Source organism: Amia ocellicauda, chromosome 20 (assembly GCF_036373705.1).
Source record: "Amia ocellicauda isolate fAmiCal2 chromosome 20, fAmiCal2.hap1, whole genome shotgun sequence".
NCBI classification, from domain to species: Eukaryota; Metazoa; Chordata; class Actinopteri; order Amiiformes; family Amiidae; genus Amia; species Amia ocellicauda.
Window position 1 is genome coordinate 6,474,383 of NC_089869.1, and position 25,409 is coordinate 6,499,791.

At 37.5% G+C, this 25,409-nt stretch overlaps 1 protein-coding gene across 1 annotated transcript; it reads right to left on the reverse strand.

Moving 5' to 3' along the window:
- Positions 1-2,422: 2,422 nt before the first annotated feature.
- On the reverse strand, positions 2,423-24,104 carry cusr (Copper-only SOD repeat protein). The gene is made up of 10 exons (XM_066693343.1): positions 23,991-24,104; positions 19,612-21,694; positions 11,605-11,704; positions 10,619-10,687; positions 9,902-10,009; positions 9,392-9,533; positions 7,380-7,494; positions 7,012-7,136; positions 4,930-5,013; positions 2,423-4,429 (listed from the first exon to the last, which is right to left on the reverse strand). The coding sequence occupies exons 1-10, from the start codon at positions 24,028-24,030 to the stop codon at positions 4,335-4,337; spliced, it is 2,961 nt and encodes a 986-aa protein (XP_066549440.1). The 5' UTR covers positions 24,031-24,104; the 3' UTR covers positions 2,423-4,334.
- Between the last annotated feature and the right edge of the window lie 1,305 nt (positions 24,105-25,409).

Consider the following 25,409-nt stretch of genomic DNA (forward strand, 5'->3'; position numbering starts at 1 on the left):
GTTTCCTGTGCATGTGACGCACGACGTCAGCCAATCAGATGCATGGGAGTTGCCTCGACTGTGAGGTCGTGTGCGCCGGTCTGCGCTGCTCCACCAATTGGATCCACGGGATTTTGCAGATCTGCGCAGAACTGCGGAAATCTGCGATACACGAACACGACTGCAACGAAGGCGTGCATTTGCAGTGCAGCCTGCGATTCACACTGCAATTCTGACCGATTATTTGTTTTTTCATATCGAAAAAGGAAGAGTTTGAGGTAAATAAAAAGCTTGAAATAATTTTGAAATATCAGTTCAGTGTTTCCTGAGTAGGCTGGATTGCTATTAAGCTCTGTGTTAAACAAGTAAATAACCAGCCTGTGTAGTTACCTTAAGTTAATGACAGAATTATATTATATATTATATTACAACATTCTTTATGTTTGATTGATATTGAAACAAAAATGTAAGAATTATTTTTTAATGTGAAGCATCCATCCGAAAATGATCATACTTCATGTTCCATAAGTTCGATTTGTCATATAAAACAAGACATATATTCACCCAAAATTACTTTTAAATATGTTTTATATATATATATATATATATATATATATATATATATATATATATATATACTAACACTTGAAATGTGGGGAGTCCCCTTAAAAATGTGTGTTATTTACATTATGTGGCAAATTTTCATTTTTTTCTGAATTTTCATAATTCTGTCAGCACCAGAATGGGATAAGCAAATATTTAAATGGCAGGAATTACAGATTATTACAATAATAAATACATACATAAAGCCCAGCTGCCTAGGCATCACACTGTTGATTTGCCTAATGCTTGTACATTCATCTGCTGTTTTTGTCTTATATCTGTTTTGCTCTTACTATTAATATTTCAGGGTTGAGACAAAGAGTTTGTACATTATTTGTACATTCTTTCCTTTGGCTGACAAAACGATTTACTTCATGGACTAGGGAAAGCACTGCTGTATATCTAAAAACAGGTCTAAAACTGACACAACCACCAATTGAAAATTAGAAACCCAGTACTTAAAAGTGGTGTTTCTATGGATACCTGGACCAAGTGGAAAACAGAAAGCCAGCACCAGGCCCCAGCTAATGGGTGGTTTGTGATTTGCAACAGACAGACATGTTGAAGTTTTTATGAGGTCGGAGAGTGACTAATGTGGAAAATTGTGTCCCCGTAGTCTGTCAGTCAAACAATCATCAGGCACTTTTGTAAGAGTACATTCTGTTTATGATGTGTTTAGTTTGTGGTGATTAAAGGCCAGATTAAATATTTATTACCATTGGACAATAGAACATGTTTTAAGCAATACCTGATGGACATTCAGTGGCACATTTGAAAGTTATTGTCATTCAGTCATTTACAAAAATGCCCTTTTTTGCCTCTTAATGACATGCATTTTGTTGGTCTCTTCTTCAGTTCTTGTCAGTTTCACTTAAACTGAGCCAAACAGCCATAAAGATGAAGTGGGATCAAGTTATTAGCTACATCCATAAAATAGCATATCCTAATGATGTCTGCAGTACTTGTTGAATATGCTAAATAAATGCAGGCCCATGACAATTGCCATCAGAATGTTTTTTTTAAGAAAATCATGTTACAACACATTTTGTAATAAATGTGTTTATGGTGTTTTTTTAATCCACATTACGAAATGAGGTAGTAGTGTAATGACACATGTTGCAAAACATGCAGTAGTGTTACAACATGTGATTGAATTACAAAATTGGTTAGCAGAATTGTATCATTGTAATAAATATAATATACGTTGTTTTAAAGGTTGTCAAGAATGTATTATTATTGCAGCAGACAATACATACGTAATAATTCTGAAAAAAAAAAAAAAAAATATATATATATATATATATAAATGGACAGGAACATCAAACATTACAAAAACAGGCTAGTTAGAGAGTCTAGATTGCTGTTACCACGTTTCCTTATATGCATTACAATAGGATACTCATGCTTACTCCTCTTAAAATAGGTATAACAATAACACTTGTATTACAGTGGGGCAAGTAACATAGCTACCATTTAACTGTTTATTGCAAGTGGTGATTTAACTTCATGGGAAAATGCTAAAGTCTTGGTTTGAGTCTTCCTTTTTCTTTCTGAAGACATTCTACCAATTTCATTTGATGTGATGTTGCTGTTGTCCACAAGAGGGAACTGGTTAAGCGCAATGTAAACCTCAAACTCCATATGAAGGATCTAAAGCACGAAACACATTCTTAACCACAGGGGTTTGCTGTATAAAGTCTGTGAGAATGTGACTGCGTTAGTTATTGGGGTTTTTTTGTGTTTGATTTTTTTAGCCTGCAGTTGACAAACCAGAATATAGTTTAATCATCAATTTAGAGAGTGGATATTAGCATGTAGTTTAAGAAACAGTCACTCCAAATGCATGTAAATATTTATTTAGCAAGTTGTTCCAGGAATATGAACTGGAGGAACCAATGAAAGAGGAAACAATTCATATAATTTCATAACGACCCCAATGATATCCCATATTAGACATTTTGCACAAATATACAAAAAAAGGTTTGCCAGATTTTTGGTTGGATGTACAGTACTTCATCAGTTTACAGTTTACATTCCATTTTTAAACATTTCTGAAACATTTGTGAGATGTCATCTTCATTTCATGGTTAGATAATGATTAAGAACTCTATATTTATAGATTATAAAACACCCTACAGAAACTGTTTCCAGAATATTGATCACAATTAACTGTGAAACCCTTAATATGACAGGCTTCGGTTAAAAACCTATTAAATGTAAAACTTAATACAAGTTGATCATTGTGGCTGGAAATTGTGTTCCATGGCACTGTGAAAATGCATGTGGATGTCAGCCATTACCTGATGCTTATGACTTAAACGTAAAAGGTAATATTGGTATGTGAAATGGTGTATAATTTAAGAAGTTGTTTTGCTTCCAAATGCATGGTTGCAAACTGCAGCCCCCGTATCATTTGTGCTGAAATGAAGGTGTTGTTAATTGTTTTGCAGTGGCCTAATGCAGGTGTGCAGCAGGGGATTATCTCTGTGGCAACTGTTTTTTAAGGCACTGGAGAAAGGACTCTCCCAAGAGACTGACTCCGGAAAGCACATAGGGTTTAATGACACCGAAATTAACCTGCAGTTAGTCTATACCTGGTTCATAATTTCACAATGATTCAATCAACAAAATCATAGAAAGCATACAGCACATTAAGGTATATGGGAACATAATGTTATAGGTAAAAAATATATTTAAAAGCCAGTTTTGTAAAACGTCAATTTCCCTTTCTCAAATCCAGCCAAAATGTTGTATTCCTCATAAGCTATAGAAATGCACCTGAGTATACCTGTCCTCAGAAAATAAATAACACAAATGTTTATATACACAAGGAATGCATTATTCTGAGGTTTTCATGTTTCCAATTCATGATTCTGAACAAGTGTCTTTTTCCCACTTCGCCTCAACTTTCTTCTCGAACCTTGACGTTAATAATCTTCCTCATGTCAAACGCTGACGTTGGCTGTTCTCAGCCGATAAGATACTGAATGTTGTCGCTCACAAAATCATTAGAAATATCAGAACGCATTGTAAATTAAGCACTGAATTCAGTTATAATAGAAGGGTAAAAAGTCGCTTCTAAACATCCAGCAGAAAGAAATGGAAAAATATTGTCCTAAATTGTGTTTAAAAACTCCCTATTGCTAACTAACCTCTATCTTTTGGATCATGTAAAAGTATATTTAATAGTCTAAACAAATATACCAGCATTGTATTATAAGGCATGATAAAGTGCAATGATATGTATTGTATATGGATAAGGCTATTGATATATATATATTTACAGTTGCAGATGTATAAATCCTCAAACTTTTCTTGTGATGCTGTTGCAGGTAACTAGATTAATGTAATGGACCATACAACTCAACCATTTGTAAATGTTTGGTTGTATGCATCTTTACATGGGGCAATTCATGAATGTGTGTGATGTATTGCATTTTTCCACATTAATTCTATTATATAAAAATGTGTTCTATTGCAGGGTGCAAGGATGCGACTTCTCGGATAGCGGAAACACAGCGGAAAAACTACTCAGCCACTGGAATTCTGCTGTTATTTGGTGAGTTTTAAATTGAGGTGTTAAAAGATGCTTATATGATATGAGTCATACTGGAGAAATTGCATACACCTTACTTATGCATTATTAGCAACACAAAAGATGCAAGAAAACAACATTTTAGTAGCTGTGCTAGTTCCCATTTAAGACAGATATTTGCAGTTTGAGAGAAACATTTGCTTCATATAGTATAGAGTTACTGCAGCATCAGAAACAAGTAGAAATGGACAGCAATCACTGCAATTGTCAGAAGATATCCTGCAGGCTTCAAAAACTGGCCAGCATTGCCCCCTGCAACATTGAAATTAACAATATGAATGGTCAACACATTGCAAGTGCTTCTATTCTGTTTTTTTTTTAAGTTAGTAGTGGACATTTAAATAGTGGAAAGATAGCAAATAGTTATTTTGTTTCACTATCAATTTATGATTGGGTTGAAGGTTGCTTCAGTTATTTCCAAAGCTTTCATTTTAACTTAAGATAGTAATAACTAAACAGTATATATATATATATATATATATATATATATATATATATATATATATATATATATATATAGTAAAGTGCTTATATACAGCATTATACCATATTACAAACAAGTTAATAATAGTAATCATCATAATGTATTCTTCCGTAAGCTTGAAATAACCGTCTCATTCTTTCTGGTTTTTATTATGTGAGCTATGTGAAATCAAATGCATTGTTCTGAAGTTCCCCAAGGATGTCTTCAACATCTCACAAACACATTTTATACTTCAAATATATTGTAAAGCCACACTTTGGATTCTTACTTTGTGAACACAATGCGGACTGTTGAAATTGTCCCAGCTTCACGTTGTCTTTCAGTGTTTTCAGCTTTGACTCATCCACATTTCCTGGAAGGTAACACACTGCATTAGAAAAAAATTACCAACCACTTGCCGTAGAAGGTTTCAACTTATTGACATTTCCTGTAATGCATAGCCATGTTCAAACAATGCCTGAGGATAAATCTTGTAGCTCTGTGCTGATGGGTCTTTAGGCTACAATAACATGATTTGGTATAATAATCATGGAAGAATATCCATAAGCTGACCGTCCACCATTTAGAAGGTACCAACAGTGCTTTCACTATATGGACTCCCTTGGGAAAGCAAACCGTTTTGAGAACATAAATGACAGTCCTACAATATATTGAATCAGTGCATAGGAAAGTGTCAGATATTTAAAGCCTGTAGAACAGTGCTAAAGTTTCGACCTTACCAGTTTGTTGCTCAGCACATGTATTTTTGATCTGCTGCCTGGACACATTCAATTAAATGAAAATATTTAAATTGAAATACAAGTTTTGCGACACTCAATTCCTCTATCTGATAGAATACAGGAAATACGGTTTGAGGTGATATAGCACAGTTCTGCATTGATCTTTTTCTTGCATAACCTTTTTTGTGAAACATTTCGGCACATTGGATGATTATCTTTAATGATTATTTTGTGGAAACTGAAATAAACCACCAGACATGTTGTATCTACATATCATAGAATTTAATAAACAGAATAATCCTTTTGGGAAGACACGTTTTAAGTTTTTCTAAAGAACATACTATCATTATCATAGGATATCATTTTTGGGAAATCAGAGGGAGTGAGATACTCCAAATCACATACTTGTGATGTCATGTCATGTGACCTCTATATGCCCTTAAATATAGTTTTGTTTATTCTAAAACTAGCTACATCTGGCCTAACCAATGCAATACAAAAAAGAAATGCAAATAATTTACACAGTCTTGTTGCAACAGTAAAACAAAGAATATGTTTGGCATTTAGACAGGGGACTGTCCCGTATCATTATACACGCACACAGATGAATGTGTTCAAAACCATTTCTAGCTTTTTTAAGATCTATTTATTATGCACACGTGGAATCTCTCTCCAGCTATATGTGCTTATTGTTGATTTAGTAAGAATATATTCAGCTTGCTGTTCCTTATTGTTGGAGAGACATTTGTAAATCCAGATACCAATTGTTCCATAAGGCTTCTGTGTCTTTAGTGTACACAGAAGGCTATAGATAATTTCCTATGTTTTCCAGTTGTGTTGCAAGACTCAGTCTAAGACAAGAAACAACATAAAAACAAGTTTACCATTAGCTATGGCCTCACCATTTTAAATGTTTATTTGTTTGCTGGCTTTTGATAGGACATCTTTTTTTTTTTTTGTATATTTTGGTTTTTTAACACAAAAGTAAAGCCCTGAACTCTCATTCAGAGAAAAGATGAGGAAAAAAGAACTGCAGGGAAGCAGCTAGAAAAGGCCAGTGAATTTTGCTCACACCCACGTGTAATTGAAGTATGTAGAAAACCTTTGACACTTATTCAGAAAATGTTCATATTACACCTATTGATTCAGTGCAGATACATTAATGTTTAACAGCTCCACAAGCTTTCCCAAAAATATTCTCAAAGAGAAAAATGATCACATTACATCACATAATTAATTTCATTCTTTATTTGAAGAATCTGCTGGCTCTTGTTGACCTGGTAAAGAAATATTCTTGTAGCAAATTAAAAACTCAACTCAACTAGCAATGTATATGTAAATATACCATAATAATAATATAATATTTAATGCCAGTTTTCTCATGTTCATCACAGAGATGTACATTTCCATTTGTAAATTATACCTTTGTGTAAGTCATGCTTCTCAGGGTGCAAAGACTAGATAAATAAATAACTGGTTGCATTAATTAATAAACAGTGATGGAGTGAGATCTGGTTCTCACTAGGTGCTTCTCTCCAATATATTTTGTCTTTTATATTCTCTAAAGCCCAGGCCAGGAAATGTTTTGGTGTTGTTTTGTTACTCAGTACAGTATAATGTCTCCACACTACCTGACACAAGGATTGTGACTTGCTGGCATTTTCCCTGGGCAACAGTTGACAGCTCTCCTGGTAAGATGGTGATCCTCCAGAACTCAATGTCAAGAGCGCTGGCTACTTTGTTACGGAATTCAGACCTAGGCGGGGTACAGAGCAAACCATGGTTGTCCACTTCACTTTTCACATTTGGAGACTTGAATTAAGATATCAAAAGAGACTAACACATACAGTACAGGAATGATACTAAGGTTGGTAAATAAGTTATAACTTTTAATGCATAAGTCTATGTCACTCCTTAAATGGATGTTCCCTACTGGCCATTTCTCAAAAAAAAAAAAAAAGCAACAGTTACTCAGTGTACATGACCTTTAAATGCTCACCTGCTGAAGGACTGAACTGAAGGAAATACCAGCTGTGCAGAAGGGGAGTCAGGCATGATATTTGCACAAGCCAGGATGCCACTTGTGTCTCTAAGAATAATTGACCTGTACACAACTACATCAAAAAAATGAGTTAGCCAACTAAAGCTACAAAAAAGTTATAAATTGATTTGCATGTTAATGAGGGAAATAAGTATTTGATCCCCTATCAATCAGCAAGATTTCTGGCTCCCAGGTGTCTCCTGAGATTAGGAGCACTCTCTTAAAGGGAGTGCTCCTAATCTCAGCTCGTTACCTGTATAAAAGACACCTGTCTACAGAAGCAATCAATCAATCAGATTCCAAACTCTCCACCATGGCCAAGACCAAAGAGCTGTCCAAGGATGTCAGGGACAAGATTGTAGACCTACACAAGGCTGGAATGGGCTACAAGACCATCGCCAAGCAGCTTGGTGAGAAGGTGACAACGGTTGGTGCGATTATTCGCAAATAGAAGAAACACAAAATAACTGTCAGTCTCCCGCGATCTGGGGCTCCATGCAAGATCTCACCTCGTGGAGTTTCAATGATCACGAGAACGATGAGGAATCAGCCCAGAACTACACGGGAGGATGTTGTTAATGATCTCAAGGCAGCTGGGACCATAGTCACCAAGAAAACAATTGGTAACACACTACGCCGTGAAGGACTGAAATCCTGCAGCGCCCACAAGGTCCCCTTGCTCAAGAAAGCACATGTACAGGCCCGTATGAAGTTTGCCAGTGAACATGTGAATGATTCAGAGGAGAACTGGGTGAAAGTGTTGTGGTCAGATGAGACCAAAATCGAGCTCTTTGGCATCAACTCAACTCGCCGTGTTTGGAGGAGGAGGAATGACCCCAAGAACACCATCCCCACCGTCAAACATGGAGGTGGAAATATTATGCTTTGGGGGTGTTTTTCTGCTAAGGGGACAGGACAACTGCACCGCATCAAAGGGCCGATGGACGGGGCCATGTACCGTCAAATCTTGGGTGAGAACCTCCTTCCCTCAGCCAGGGCATTGAAAATGGGTCGTGGATGGGTATTCCAGCATGACAATGACCCAAAACACACAGCCAAGGCAACAAAGGAGTGGCTCAAGAAGAAGCACATTAAGGTCCTGCAGTGGCCTAGCCAGTCTCCAGACCTTAATCCCATAGAAAATCTGTGGAGGGAGCTGAAGGTTCGAGTTGCCAAACGTCAGCCTCGAAACCTTAATGACTTGGAGAGGATCTACAAAGAGGAGTGGGACAAAATCCCTCCTGAGATGTGTGCAAACCTGGTGGCCAACTACAAGAAACGTCTGACCTCTGTGATTGCCAATAAGGGTTTTGCCACCAAGTACTAAGTCGAAGGGGTCAAATACTTATTTCCCTCATTAACATGCAAATCAATTTATAACTTTTTTGAAATGCGTTTTTCTGGATTTTTTTGTTGTTATTCTGTCTCTCACTGTTAAAATACACCTACCATTAAAATTATAGACTGATCATTTCTTTGTCAGTGGGCAAACGTACAAAATCAGCAGGGGATCAAATACTTTTTTCCCTCACTGTATACCGATATTGACTTAAACACAATGAGAAACACTACAAGTTGCATTAAATCTTAAACATGGTTAAATATGATTCAAACATAATTGTTATTATATTTGTAATCATCACTGTACATACTGTATGCCTACAATCTACTTACCACAAAAGTATTAAAATAATGCCCCCAAAAAAACTATGGCGCTAATAAGCTCTGTAAAAGAAATACCAAGCATAATACATGCATCGCAATGTGTGCCTGAAATGTATTTAAATATAATTGATGATGTTTTACAAAATATATTTAATTATACATAAATTTCTTTTTAAGATCTGTTTCTGGTTACATTGAATAAATATTGGACTACAAACATGTTAAGTGATATGTGTGTGTATGCTACACTTTTCTAAGGAAAACATTTTACACTTTTGTAAAATATTTTAATTCTGTAATATTACCTGTATAGTCCCCAGCCAGTTCAAGATTGCTGTCTGTGAAGAGCTGCCTGGATTTCAGACTTGCATTGCCATGTTTTGATGTCAGGTCCCCCACTATACAGTTCAAGGGATGACCTGGGGAACAGCTGGTGCTGTAACCAGGCTAGAAACACAAAGACGGATTAAAAATTAGCATGGTAAATTTCTCTCGAAAGGACAGGTTTTCAAGACCAAAAATTTATATCAATGCAAATAAGTGGTTAATCACATTATTATAATCAAGCACAGGTCTAGATAAGCTGTGATTATATGTATGTATATGTAAGTTTATTTCCAATATATTTCAATAAAATTTTATATGACAAAATACAATTTGAGTTACCAGGTTAGTGGGCACTTGCAGTTTCCAATGTCCTCGTAGCTTGCTCATGCATTTCAGTGTATATTTTTAAGCTACGTTCAAATGTAACTGGCAGTGTTGATTTATATCTATGATATACATGTATTTCCAGTAGATATGAAAGAGCTCACCCCAGGGCTTATCCTGAAAGGGTTGAATTGGCCACCGGCTTCAGAACATCTGCTGGCATTCCCCTCTTCTATAAGGTTGGTGTGAATATACCACACAGCTTCTGTGACCTTCACATTCAATCCACACATCATTCAATTGTAACATTTAAGGCATAGCTTATAGATATAAAAGCATAATATACTATATGTATCATACAGGCAATACTAATCAACCACCCAACTATTTAAGTGGATTGAAAGTATATACTGCAATGCCTATACAGAGCACTATAGTCTATTATTATTACTAACACCATTACCATTACTTATATTATCACTATTACTGTTACTATTATTTTCTTTTCATCCTTACATTACATTGAGTACATTTTGTGTGTGTTTTATGGTTTAACATTGTAGAGAAGCTTAGGAGTTTTCACACATGTGCAAATGAAAACAATTGTATGTAATTGCGGTCTCTCTGGTGGGAGTTGAAGTGGTTTGCCTATCTATTTAGGAATAGATAGTTGTACAGGCGGTCACCCTCAACTAGGTGTATGTTTATCAATTCTTGTTTCAGAGATAGTGAAATCATGTTTTATTTTTCTCCTGTACGTGCCATTATTTCAAAATCCTGTGGTTTATAGTGTATCTTTATCCATCTCACAATGTACATGGTTTTAACTTTTGCCTGAAACCAGATTGCGGCAAAATACCATTTGTTAACATGTTACTTACCTGGGATGCCTGCAGATCCACCTGCACCGTAGTGTCACTGGAGCTGCCATCTGGAAATACCAGCCCACCCTAAAGTACAATTAAATTATCTTTATGAATGTTCTTTTCAGGCATTTTGGCTAGGTGTAACTTGAGCTTGAAATGTTCAGTATATTAATGTAAATGTATTAAATGTGTCTTAAAAGAAAATGTATCATCACAATGCTGAAAACATAAATGCTTGTAAGTGTTCTCTGGCAGGCGTTTATCTGAAAAGCCCATTCATTTCAGAATTGGTAGTCGATTTGTTTTGGCTGGATGCATTTTGGATTGACTGCATTTAATCTAAAATTTAAATAGTGAAAATATTGTACAAAATGTGCTGTTTTATATTATATATACATATAAAAAGGCAACCATTAAGGAAGCTATAATATTTCCTAATAATTCATAGATATGTGTGATACAGTAATTTAGGAAACTAAATGAAGACACAGATGAGCAAAATGCCACCTTGGAAAAGTGAGCATGCTGAACTGCAGTCCTTCATCTGACAGATCCATCTGCTTCACACACAGACAAGACTTCAAACCACAGCCCATACTGAGGAGCACAGTGCTGGGACTCAGGGACCATTTGGCATCGCAGCAACAACAGTACATCCCACCAGGATACAATCCATTATTATCCCTACATCTCATTAATTCAGTGGCCAGGCAAAAGCGTCATATTTTTGTGACAGTTTGCTTTTTAGATGGGTCTATCCTATCTCTTTGGCCAACACCCACACCAATGTACCATGCTAATGAGGTAATTCCTGTAGCTGATGTATATTGATATGGATTTCTGCAGCACTCTAATTGTTGCATGTTGCTGTATCTTCTTTCTTACAATCTTACATTTTGTATATAATGGTGTATTGACTATCAACTTAGATAAACACTAATAATAATAATCTGAAATCATTACAGGAATCCAAAAAGGCAAGTATAATTAAATGGTCTCACCAGTGATATGGTCCCTTTCACAACACCACTGAAAACAGCCTTCCCTCGAATCCGGTGACCATCAGATGTTTCAGTGGGCAAGATGTCTGCACATTGCATTCTGTATGTGAAGAATAGTACATTATATCAATAAAAACATGCATCAATTATATAAAGTGATTGGTTTTAAGATGGAAAACATCTGCAACTAAATCTCAACCAATCATTGCTATGAGTAGTTCACAGAGTCCTCAGACACTGGTGAAGGGTATCCTCTGTTTGTTTTGTAATTGAATAGTTCCAAAGAGGCAGAGAGGGAAATCTAGTATGACAGCATTCTATGTCTGCACATCTGCAATGAAACTGACTGATTTGTGAAATTAGATGAAAACTTTGAGAGTTGAAGCATGGGAATTTTTAATTTTCTTTTAGGTGAGAGGAGACACAATCTTTCTTTCTCAGTATCTTTGAGTTTCCCTAAGCAATGTCCCGAGTATATAGGACTTCCTTATTTGCTCGTCACACTCCTTTGAGCTGCAGTTAATGTGTCTGCTAAACTACTCAACACAGACCAAGTGCCACCAACAAAAACTACTCAATACATTTTCATTCTTCTTTTCACTACTATGGTTCAGCAAAGCTTTGTCCACACAGTGTGTCCTTTAAATATTAATGTTAATTCTTTGTATATTGTTAAGAGGATGAATGTGCAATCAGCAGTGACAACAATGACCAACACCAGAAGGCATGTAGTGATACGTACTATACTATTACTGTCCTTCAATATGTATTACTCACAACCAGGTTGATAATGTCTTATAGATCTCAGAACATTAAGACATGCTCCTGCAATTTAAAGGTGGTGATTAATCAAATTAAATGGAAACAAAACACTACATGTTCTGAGGAGTGAGAGAGTGCATACTTACAGAAGACTCCCTTGAACAATCTTGGACATAAAAACACTCCTACATGAATGGGTAGGCCAAGTTTATGTTTTTCATTTAATTAAAAAAAGTGGGGTTCTGATACTGATATTTCACAATATGCAGTTCACCTTACAGTCAGTGTGTGCTGATTAAGAAGGCCTTGTAATCCTGTTAAAAGGTCTGCTATATGGAGAATATATGTATGTGCCAAACGGGCATTTTTTAAATACTTCTCTAGAACGTTAGCACAATTGGCCTACATTTACATACTGTTGGGTGGGGACTTCAACCATATATTGAATACGGAGTTGGATAAAATACCCCAGAGTAATAAACCACTGCATGGCAAGCCCAAGGCCCTGCAGGATCCATGTGCAGATCATGGATAAATAGACGTCTGGAGATTTGTTAGCTCAAGGGAATGGATTACACATTCAACACAGGCAATAAATAGATTGATGAAAGGCCAACATCCTGCATATCATACAGCAGTTATCAGCGAATGTAAAGGAAATAGAGTTTTGGAAAACAGGAAATATAATGTTTGTTTCTAGCAGGAACTGTACAAATATGCTTGGTCAAATCAACAAATGTTTTGCCCAATGGTTGTCCAATGTCCCCTCTTTGATTTGCTATGATTACGAACCACCTGGACATATTTGGTTTTAATATAGGTGGCAAAAATCATAAAATGATGTTATGAACTGACAATATCCTGCTGAGGATAACAAAACCTGCACAGTCAATTCCCCACATTATTAGAGCTGTTGATTATTTTGGAGCCATCTCAGCTCAAAATGTATTACAATAAATCTCAAATGCTGTCTATAGGGAATTGTATATCACAGGGGCGAACTGGGACCAGAAATCGCCCCTGGAGGTTCAAGTTGACCGGCCCACATTTATGCCAGAATCAACATACCGAAATAATAATGCAGCGTGCCGACATGATCAAGCTGTTACATCAGTTCTCCACACTTCCTCAGTTCGCCTACAAAGGTCATCATCACCAGAATTCTGACCCTGTCTCTCTCATTCCCCAGCACAATGATCAATTTCCCAATTAACATTCCTCAGCACCATGTGTACATTCACCATCAACAGTCAACTCCCATTGGATCAGCACCACACATCCCTGTTCCCTGCTTTCCCCTGTTCTGTATTTAAACCCTCTGTTAGTTTCATTCTATGCTAAGTCTTGTCAGTTCTCCTGCATTTCTAAGCGTCCCTCCAGTTTACTGATCGCATGTTAACCTGACCTTTGTTTACTCCCTGTGTTTGACTCCTGGATTCCACTCTGACTGTTTGTATGCCTGATCGATTGACCTACTGCCTGTGACCTCTACCACTGCTTTTGCCTTGCCCATATTGCCTTGTTTGCCGGCTCTTTGACCTGGACTGTTACACACTTGAGTCCATCTCTACTTTGGCTGTGCGCAGACAGCCGTGACACAAGCATTTCTCTAACAATGTAAAACTTTCTAAATTGTTGGATATAGATACTTCCAGGTTCCCAAATATCGGTAATTTAGGTATTGCAAAGTATAGGCTTACCATGACTTCATGATCCAGAAGTCACAAAGAATAGGCTCCTATTGAAAATATGCCATCAACGAAATATCTTTCTATGAATTAATCTTTGTCTCTGCAAGTCTCTCCGTCTGCCACCCCTTTGCAGTCATTGAATCCAACATCGTGTCAGTATGTTTACGACATGTACCAGCTTCATTGGACAGGCAGCTTTGACTGTGAAGCCAATGAGGAAGTAGGAAAACTCTAAAATAAATTTAATACCTGGGCTTTAAAAGACACAATTTGTTTAAAAAATGCAATTAATAATACTTACTTACTCACTTACTCACTTACTTACTTACTCACTTACTCACTCACTCACTCACTCACTCAAACTCGCCGGCCGCGCATCATCATCATCAGCTGCTTTTATTCCCCCTACCACGTGATCCCCACCCCCAAATCACCGGTCCCTGGCTATACCAACCCTAGAGAAGGGGGGGAGCCATGAAACCCCAGAACTTCACACAACATAGAACATCCCTCCCAAACACCAACACATAACAGTAACCCCACACAATAAATAACCCCACCCTCCCTCCAGACACACTCTTATGTCCCCCATTACGCTGTCCTAATGGCACACGCTCACACAACAGCCTCTGCCTGGTAACACAGCAGTCCAATAGCTAGGGTCGTTACATTATTATAAACTTTTTGCAGTGTTCAAACATGTATAAATGTTTTTTAAAGTATTTTTCACGCTTAGGGTGTAGTGGAGAAAGTGACCGCATTACCATATCACTGACAGAACGTAATCTTAATTAAAAACACACTTATCCGAGGAGTTTTTGTGACGCAAGCACAGACAAACAATCCGATGGGTTTTCTCCTTCTGGCACCAAATTCCCAAATGTTATACACCAGACCTACACAATATTAGGCAGGTGGTCATAATGTTATGGCTGATCGGTGTATATAAATTATGTATTATTGTGGTCTGTTTTTTATATTTTGATTATGTGCATGTGCTAACACACAATTACAACATAGCCAGTCCGCCCCTGATATGTCATCTCCCCCACCATTCACCTTTCCCTTTGAGCCCCTGAGGGTTGTGTGTACTTTGGAATTTAAACCCCTGGTATCTCAGGTGTATAAAGCCAATTGTCCACCTCAGTGACAATGTCTTAAAAATGATATGAGCCGATAACTACATAATGCCACATAAGTATAGTAAGCCTGAATCTACATCTCAGGACATGGATGCTCTGTTTCTGGAACTACCCATGTGTTTCAAGGTTATGGCACTTAGTCTGCAAACAAACTTTATTAATATGACATACAAATCTCTCCAAAGAACCACAGAGTTCCAGCTAGGATGTGTTTTCTGATAAAATGGGTAGGAGAGGTGGTCCCTCCTAACATAGTGCTATGGGAAAACTTAACTTGTGGAACAGTTCCACTTGAACGACTTAGACATCTTCTGAAACACAAGCTGGAGAATGATTGACTTGTGGCCTGAAATGTGAAAGTTCAATGATGGCAATGGCATGAATTACAATTAATGTTTGGAGAGACTCCAGCAGCTTCAGACTTATGCCACTGCAATGGTATTACTAGAGTCCTCAGCATTAAGATCAGATTGAAATCTCAAATCATCTCAATAGACCCACTGTTAAAAAAGCTTTCCCCACTCCTGCCTAAATCGGTTTATAATTCCAAAGATTCTACTAATACTTTTCTTGCTGCAGACACGTTAATATACCTAACAGTGTGCAGTGGTTTTCTCCTCTTTTCTACAGTTAGTTAGTGTTAAGGTACAACGCTTCAGTTGAAGCAACCCTTTGGGTCCCTGTGAATCAGGCACCCCAGTGAGCGCTTCTAGTAACAGTTTAGACTCTCAGCAGGAGACAGGCCCGGGAAGTAAACTCACTGACACAATGTCTGTTCGTTTATCTTCGTTTATTTAACGTTTCACACAGCCTTTTATACATCTACAAGCAATATTTCAAAGGAGGTTCGGGGCCGTCCCGAACTTGGATGATATTTTATTGGCATATGTCCCGGGGCAGTTCCGAGACACGGGAAGCAATAATTCATTAGGTATTCTTTATACAGTGAGGGAAAAAAGTATTTGATCCCCTGCTGATTTTGTACGTTTGCCCACTGACAAAGAAATGATCAGTCTATAATTTTAATGGTAGGTGTATTTTAACAGTGAGAGACAGAATAACAACAAAAAAATCCAGAAAAACGCATTTCAAAAAAGTTATAAATTGATTTGCATGTTAATGAGGGAAATAAGTATTTGACCCCTTCGACTTAGTACTTGGTGGCAAAACCCTTGTTGGCAATCACAGAGGTCAGACGTTTCTTGTAGTTGGCCACCAGGTTTGCACACATCTCAGGAGGGATTTTGTCCCACTCCTCTTTGTAGATCCTCTCCAAGTCATTAAGGTTTCGAGGCTGACGTTTGGCAACTCGAACCTTCAGCTCCCTCCACAGATTTTCTATGGGATTAAGGTCTGGAGACTGGCTAGGCCACTCCAGGACCTTAATGTGCTTCTTCTTGAGCCACTCCTTTGTTGCCTTGGCTGTGTGTTTTGGGTCATTGTCATGCTGGAATACCCATCCACGACCCATTTTCAATGCCCTGGCTGAGGGAAGGAGGTTCTCACCCAAGATTTGACGGTACATGGCCCCGTCCATCGGCCCTTTGATGCAGTGCAGTTGTCCTGTCGCCTTAGCAGAAAAACACCCCCAAAGCATAATGTTTCCACCTCCATGTTTGACGGTGGGGATGGTGCTCTTGGGGTCATTCCTCCTCCTCCAAACACGGCGAGTTGAGTTGATGCCAAAGAGCTCGATTTTGGTCTCATCTGACCACAACACTTTCACCCAGTTCTCCTCTGAATCATTCAGATGTTCATTGGCAAACTTCAGACGGGCCTGTACATGTGCTTTCTTGAGCAGGGGGACCTTGCGGGCGCTGCAGGATTTCAGTCCTTCACGGCGTAGTGTGTTACCAATTGTTTTCTTGGTCACTATGGTCCCAGCTGCCTTGAGATCATTAACAAGATCCTCCCGTGTAGTTCTGGGCTGATTCCTCACCGTTCTCGTGATCATTGAAACTCCACGAGGTGAGATCTTGCATGGAGCCCCAGATCGAAGGAGACTGACAGTTATTTTGCGTTTCTTCTATTTGCGAATAATCGCACCAACTGTTGTCACCTTCTCACCAAGCTGCTTGGTGATGGTCTTGTAGCCCATTCCAGCCTTGTGTAGGTCTACAATCTTGTCCCTGACATCCTTGGACAGCTCTTTGGTCTTGGCCATGGTGGAGAGTTTGGAATCTGATTGTTTGATTGCCTCTGTGGACAGGTGTCTTTTATACAGGTAACGAGCTGAGATTAGGAGCACTCCCTTTAAGAGAGTGCTCCTAATCTCAGCTCGTTACCTGTATAAAAGACACCTGGGAGCCAGAAATCTTGCTGATTGATAGGGGATCAAATACTTATTTCCCTCATTAACATGCAAATCAATTTATAACTTTTTTGAAATGCGTTTTTCTGGATTTGTTTGTTGTTATTCTGTCTCTCACTGTTAAAATACACCTACCATTAAAATTATAGACTGATCATTTGTTTGTCAGTGGGCAAACATACAAAATCAGCAGGGGATCAAATACTTTTTTCCCTCACTGTAATTAGGAAAACACTATTTCATCCAGACATGGAAGCACTGGTACCAAGGACACAGCACACACTATACTGATAAGAACTAGATGTATATATTTTCAGTTCGTTAGCTAAGGAATGTCACACAGATAAGTCTAAGCAGAGAAATCCAAATAAGAACAAGGAAACCCTTATAAGAGCAAGTTTTAACTAGTATCTTACTTGAAAGCAATTTTACCCCAACAGTTAGCATGGTTAAGAGTCTGAAGACTGTAGCACAGTAGTACATGCACGAAAAACCTGTCCTGTGATTCTCCTGCTAAGCTCAATTTTTTATTTGTTTTTGTTGCGTTTTGTTTTCCTGAAATAAATTACGACAGATACAAATAAATATAAATAAACAAATAAACAAACAAATAATTAAATATATTTCCAGCTGAGGCAGATTTCAAACCAAAGATGTACAAACGTCAAGCATACATATTCTACTATAATCCACTAAGTTAATGATTTGTAGAAATAAATGCAGTTTCCCTAGCTGGGATATTACTGTACTGGGTCATGTGTTCTTGGTTGGCAACATAATTACCTTATTCAAGGTCTGAAGAAGGTTAAAGCATGTTTTAACATTACTTCACCACATTTTAATGTTAATGTATGATCTTTATATATTTAGCATGTTAATTACAAGTGTACCTGCAGGGGTAACACAGATATGAACAGGTGATGTTCAAAATGTATCTACTCAAAAACATATTACGAACTTTAGTCACTCACTACACTCAATCATGATACGTTTAAAATACAAATAATTGTCCGGTTTTGTTACTGAAATTCCAGAACGGAGAAAGAGTGGGGCACATACTGGAGAAAAAGGCCAACCGCAAAACTGAAACCTAAATGTTTCATCACCTTCACATTTCATTCTGATTCACTGGCTAAATGAACCCAACATTTTTCTTGGCTAATTCAATGTTTCAGATATCTAATATTATAATTACCTAATAACGCTACTTAACTCCACCCTGCTTCTCATTGTGACTAGGAAATTACATAGTAAAGTGATATATATGCGAGGGAATCACTGTAGAAAAGAAAAGCAAAGGAACAGTCTTTGAAAAAACTTTCCTGTACTCAGTAATGCAGTCTTTGCAAGAAAGCCACTGAATTAAATAGAAGCTGGCTAGAAAGTACGGATGACTAAACACATCTCTCGTATCAAAGCCGTGCTTATGTTTCTTTCTATTCTCAACACCCAGAATACGAAAACTTTAAAAGTATCACATAACCCGGAGGTAGTGTGTGCAGTTGTTTGTTAGAACTATTACAAATGTATTATAATTTATTTGCCATGTATAGTTGGGAAGACGTCTCATCCACAGTGTAAATAGTGTAAAGGTGTCTGTGGGATAATATCAAGTGAATTTCTGCTATACTGATACAGCTCACATGACTGTCTCCGTAATTCAATTTACTCATTTACCATGTATGCATATAATACTTAACGGGCTCATTTTGCACAGAGGATGTATTATATAAAAATAGGAAGTGTTTAACAGCTGCATCAGACTCTCATGCAATGGCTTTCCACTTGGTGAAGATGCACCTGTTCCCCTGAGTTCCCTTTTTTTTTTGCATTTCCCCTCATTATCTGAATATGCTTAGAAAATAAATCTTTAAATTTTTCAATCAGAATTAGATTTACCGAATATAAACCATTTAGCCTTGAGAATGAATCACTAAGCCTCACTGATTTCACACTTTAAATTATCAATTTAATGAAATAAGAGAAGACAGTTCACCAGCTTTTTGATCTCTCTGACCAATGAGATTTCATTGACATGTTCTTGTAGTTCAGCTGGAGCACTATGAACACATACTAAGAGGTTAACTGAAGAGTTGCTTACCTTGATCCATTAGCATAATGTATAACCAGTGAGCGTCCAACAATGCTATTTGGTCCTAAAAGGGGTAAGTTATTGTCCACGTAGGTTTGCTCAAGCCGGTCCAGATTGCTCAGTAGTCCATATTTTCCACTAAGATCACCAATCTCAAACTGGTCTTCAGTTCCTGTTCCAGGTACTGGAGATGAGGACTGGTTAACAGCGAAAGGATTGAAGTGGCCCATAATGTTCTCATTTGAACAGGGATCTGTATTTGCAGAGTTGTTTTTCAGAGGCAGTATATGAACATGATAACCACCAGCTTTTGATTGTAAGTCTGACAAAGACACGTTGACAACCGTCAGGTCCAGGGGTGAACTCTGCGAGAATTGCACTATGCCCTTAGTTTTCCCAGGTCCAAACCAGGATCCTGTTCTTGCTGAAGGGAAACGCACTAAAGTGATGTTTGCACACGTGAATCTAGATGAAGTCTTGTTAGCTGCATGGATCACCACTGATCTGCCAAGTATGGAGGTCACCCCAGACATCCAGGAAGTTGTGTCAGTGAAAAATAACTTGTTGGTCACCTTTCCGACATCAGGGTTTAGAGTGAGTGTCTGGTGTTTACCTGCAAAGTCTCCCACTTCGCAAGCAAAGGGACTATCAGGTTTACAGTTAAGGTTATAACTGCTATCCACTGTATCAATGTTGAAAGGATTCAAATGCCCCTTGGTGCTGTCACACGCAATCTGCTCGTAATCCGTCTCAGAGCTGATGGGGTACACGTGGACATGCCAGTTATGATTTTCAGTTTGAGAAGCTGATGAGTTTCCAAAGGATAGATCCAGGAACATAGTTAAGTCTGAATAAGGATTGTTCTTCAGCTGACTGAACACCATAGTCCCAACCACAGGACCCTTGAAGATAGCTTTTCCTGACACCACTTCTCCCGGATAGCCAATAGTCCCACACAATAGTCGTGAACCATCTGTGAGGTGGATCACCACAGAGCGACCAACAATGCTGTTCCTCCCAAAGAGAGGCAGATTCCAATCAGTAAAAGTTGCTTCAAAGCTGTCCATGCCTGCCAAGGACCCATGCCTTCCACTGAGGTCTCCAGTCTCATACAGGTCATGGGTCGCACCTGGAACTTTGGGATATGTTGGGTCTGTTGTTTTCACTTTGAATGGATTCCAGTGCCCACCAACATTATCATTGCTGCAAAGGTTTTCTGCAGATGTTTTCGCCTGGGGGACGGGGAAGTCATGCACATGATAAGCCCCCACCCTCTTTCCTAGGTTAGTAAGATTAACTTTAATTTCAGTGAGATCGAATGGAGAAGCCTGAGAGAAGCTGAAGGAACCTTTAGCTCCCTTCATACTTATGAGAGCATTGACCTTCTTCAGTTCCACCTGTCTGATCTCTGCACATGCATATGCATCCATGCTTAGATTGATCAGTATAAAGCGTACACCGGCTGCGAGTCCAGCAATCTCCAGGCGGGACTTCACTGGTTGTAGAGGGGAACCCACCTTTAGCTGTCCCAGTGATGTCAAGGTGGATTGGCCAAGCTGGCTTAGACGTGTATCACAACTAGACTCAAGGGCCTGGGAAGTGAACACACTGACACTTGTCACATTTGAACCTGGATGGAGAGCTACAAGATCAGAAAGAATCCATGTAGCACTTTGGTTCTCATTTTGACGAATGTACACGTCTCCTGCCACAGAGGAGAAAAACTTGGCCTGCCATGTTTTCACATTCTTCAACTGCTTAATGGTAGCACAGGCTTCCGTGGCATTACAGGATTGCAACACAAGGGAGAGGTCATCTAGACTAGACCTCTGTCTAAAAAGACCAGGAACAGAGACTGGGGTGCCGACCTGACTGACATTGAAGCTGAAGACACTTGCTCCAATGTTGGACTCCTGGCAGGGCTGGGGAAAGTGACCATAAATGACAGGGAATTCATTCAGGGAGAGGTTTAGAGAGCCACAGATCCCTGTCAAATTCACAGTGGTGGTATTCAGGCTGGAATCGAACTTTACCCATCCCATCACTCCCGCCATGTTTATATCAGCTCTGAAAAGCTCACAAACAGATGACCCTGAAAAACATGGAGAGAAAATCAATGATGTGATGACAGAAATGAATAAAGGAAAGCCAAGCAGTAATTAATATGACAGTAACAGGTTAAAAAATTGTTTCGCACAACTGTGTAGTGTAATATTGTATAGTAATCAGCTTTATGTAATATATATATAGTAAAGTATCGAAGGTTGACAGGTAAATGTCCTAAATGAATTACATGGTTAGCTGAATTTTAGGACAGTAACACTTGTGTCTTACAGGTTTCAGACTGTTCAATCCATAGTGTCGTCTGGGCTTAGTAAGTTTACCTGTTAACTTTTAACTTGAGCTTAAATCTGGTGTAAGTCAGTATGCATAACAGGAATTCAGTGGTATTCACGCCAGAAAGATCTATCATATTAACATTTAATTGGCAATTCAGTGCTGTAATATTCCAGGTAATGCTTGGGGAAAGGTATTCAAACTCACTAAGCTGGTAATTCCTTCTCTGGCATGTGTGAGTGTTTAACGATGATTTAACCAAACAGACTTTCAGAAATAATTTTAGATTGTTGGATTTCAACAGCCTCCTACATTCTACAGTCCTCCCATAACATTTCAGTCAGATACAGAATAAGTAATTACAACTGTCAGTCCATTGCCTTTATGCCTGTTCTCTTTAGAAATTCTGCTATTGACCTGGCTATGTGTTTCAGTTAGTTGTCAGTGTGAATGGGAAACTTTATTCAATCTACCACTAGTCATTATTAAGTCAGTAGTATGTTTTCATTATTTGCTGATTTTTTACTTCTCTTCAATCAGATTTTGATCATGATAGAAACATCCTCTTTGGTGTACATCTAAGAGTTTTAAAGCATAGCTAACATTTTCCTTACATATTTTTATATTCATTTAATTTAAAAATCTGGTTATACCTGTATCATTGTAATAATGTTAAATAGAAACATGATAGTTAATGTCAGTCCTCTGGGGCTCTCACCTTTGTCATACCCCACACCTTAATGATGTGAATCATTTGTCAAATCAAAGTCAAATGCTACTTCCAATTCTTAATCAGGTGTTTATAAAATCAGTATCCATACAAACTACAGGAATTAAACTGGAGTTGCACATCCCTGCTATAAATGATCTTCAATAATAATACTTTCTGTGTGTGATGAATATCAGTTCTTTCAGTTCTTGACCCGTTTCTTTAGATTTGCTTGGTATATATGTAGTGTAGCCCATTTTAAAAGCAAAGCAAGATGTGTTTGTTAAAAAAAGATGAAAGAAATTAACCATCACAGACTGTTGATATAAATTATACTTTTTATTAGTTAATTAGCTTTTGCAACAGTTTTTGTAAATATAATAATATAAAAGAGATTGTAAGTATTTTTTTTTGTTATATTTCCAATATTTGCTCAAATCTGAGGATGCTTACACTGAACACTCAATCATTTACATAGTCCATAGATGAGCACAGATACTTTTGGCTCTTTCATGTACTGCCTTTTTGTTTAGTGGTGAAAATAAAATATTATTTTATACATTTCCTCCACAAGAGTTATTTAGGACTGTTTTGTAACGATATCTAACTAGACTAATAGAAAACATATAATATCCTTACTTTCACCTATATAATGAACTAAACTGGTTATTTGTTGCCTGATTGTTATTTTTTAATAATACATCTCCTCAAATGGGACACATGATACAGGTCTCTTATTCTACCATGAAAAGAAACACCTCATAATATCCTTGCTCTAGGAAAATCTTGTGGCCAAGTTCAAACATGTTATTAAGTAGAAAAGATTAAAATGTTTTCTGGAATTAATTAATGTGAAAGTGAGTGGTTTTTCCAGTTCTGGATCAGTTTTATTTATTTACTTTATATGATTCACTATTGTTTACTACAGTACACTTACAGTAATTACAGTAAATACTAGACTGAAAATAAACATGGCTCTTTCTATGTGGGTATGGAAAAGAAGGTTGTGAAATAATTGATTTGCCCTTCAGCAAAAGTTTTTGGAAATGATCTTGAGAAGTGGGTCAGTGTTCCTCTTAGTCAAATATTTCACAAGGTGTCCTAATAATTTACAAAATACACATATTGTAATATATTACATTAAATTACATTGTATTACATTTCCAAAAGCCTGTACAATCAATTCCCCATTGATAAACACTGTTCATATCACTGCTGGTGAACATCATATCCAGTTTAACTATGAATGAAGAATATGTTGTGGCATTTTCTTTCCTCTCATCTACATTCAGCTCATAGCATTGCAACCTACAAAGTACAAAGGAATACTGCTACTACTCACCCAACAAAGAGAAAATAATCAAACCCCCAAAAGTGCACATGATGGCAGTTGTGCCCTACTGGTACAGCAGCAGAGTGTGTCCAGGGTGTCCCTGCAGGCTTGTGAGGAAAGGTGGCAGAGCGAACTGTGTGCAGCTATAGACTATGAGCAGTTCCACTACAGTGGCTCAGATCTGATTGGCTGAGGGGAAGCTACCTCTCAGAGACTGGCAGTAGAAACAAAACAGCAACAGGTGATCTGTATGTATGAACAGTGCTGTCAGAACGCACAGGTAACAAGACTATACTGGCTCCCTGAAAGAGAAATAGGGAGGAAATAGGGATTAGAAGATTATGCCAGAACCCACATTTGCCACTCCTGTATCTTGTTTGCGTCTATGAAGGATCATAAATCAGCCCATATCCCTTATTGCATTTCCCTTGTTGGGTATAGCAAATTATGTATTTATACAGACTAATTGAGAGTCATTGTAAATGCTCTACAACCTGCCAAATCATATTGTGGAGATGTAATTATCTGATTTTCAACCTGAAATCCTTGATTATCCTTTATTGGGGGAAACTAAACTGTAGCCTAAAAATAACACCATAAGGACCATCAAAACTTTATTTTTAACCACCGCTGCTTGAAGTCACTACATATTGCATTATCTGCTTGATCCAGTGGTGACAGAGGACTGCTATTATGGCAATTTGTTTCAGCAGAGGGAAAAATCTTCAGTTCTCATTGTCATGCCACTGTTTACTGAAACAGACGAGAATACTTTACAATGTACTGAGAAAAAGAAAAGCTTGAGAATGTATAAACTACTAGTACTAGAACAAAAACATATATATTTATATGTGATTATGTTTCTCATCTTGTTCTTGTACTAAATTAAATAGTCTCTTCTTAAGCTAAATGCAACTTAATTTCAGAGTGCCCTCTAGTGGCATTGCATATCTTAAACAACATTTAAACATATGGAGGATATTCCATTAAAATGTTTAAATAAATAGCTGGTGAAATAAAATAATAAATACATAAATAAATACATATCAGGACATGTATTTATTTATTTATTTATTTATTATTTCAACCTTTATTTATTTATTTCTATATCGCCATTTTGCTTTCTACATTTCAATGTGTCAATTTATATTTCTGCTCCCATATTTATTTTTCCACTGTTATATAAATTCCTGTATCTGCATTTTACATTATTAACAACAAATATATATCAGAAATATGATTTTTTATAGCAACAATTATATATTTTATATCAGCAATTACATTTCTGATATCAATAATGGAATTGCTGACATCAAAAATAATTTCTGACATCAAAATATACACATTGTAATAGCAATTGTATGTTGATATCAACAATTCTCGTTGTGATATCAGCAAGTCCACTTGCCATTGACAGTTGGATTTTGT

Bases quoted from the DNA above. Each gene is read 5' to 3' on its own strand.
- cusr (XM_066693343.1), bottom strand. From the start codon at position 24,030: ATGTGCACTTTTGGGGGTTTGATTATTTTCTCTTTGTTGG. The intron at 10,688-11,604 runs GTGAGACCATTT...ATTGTACTTTAG, and splicing joins TGAAAGGGACCATATCACTG to GGTGGGCTGGTATTTCCAGA. The intron at 5,014-7,011 runs GTAGTGTGGAGA...GTTACCTTCCAG, and splicing joins AGTCACAATCCTTGTGTCAG to GAAATGTGGATGAGTCAAAG.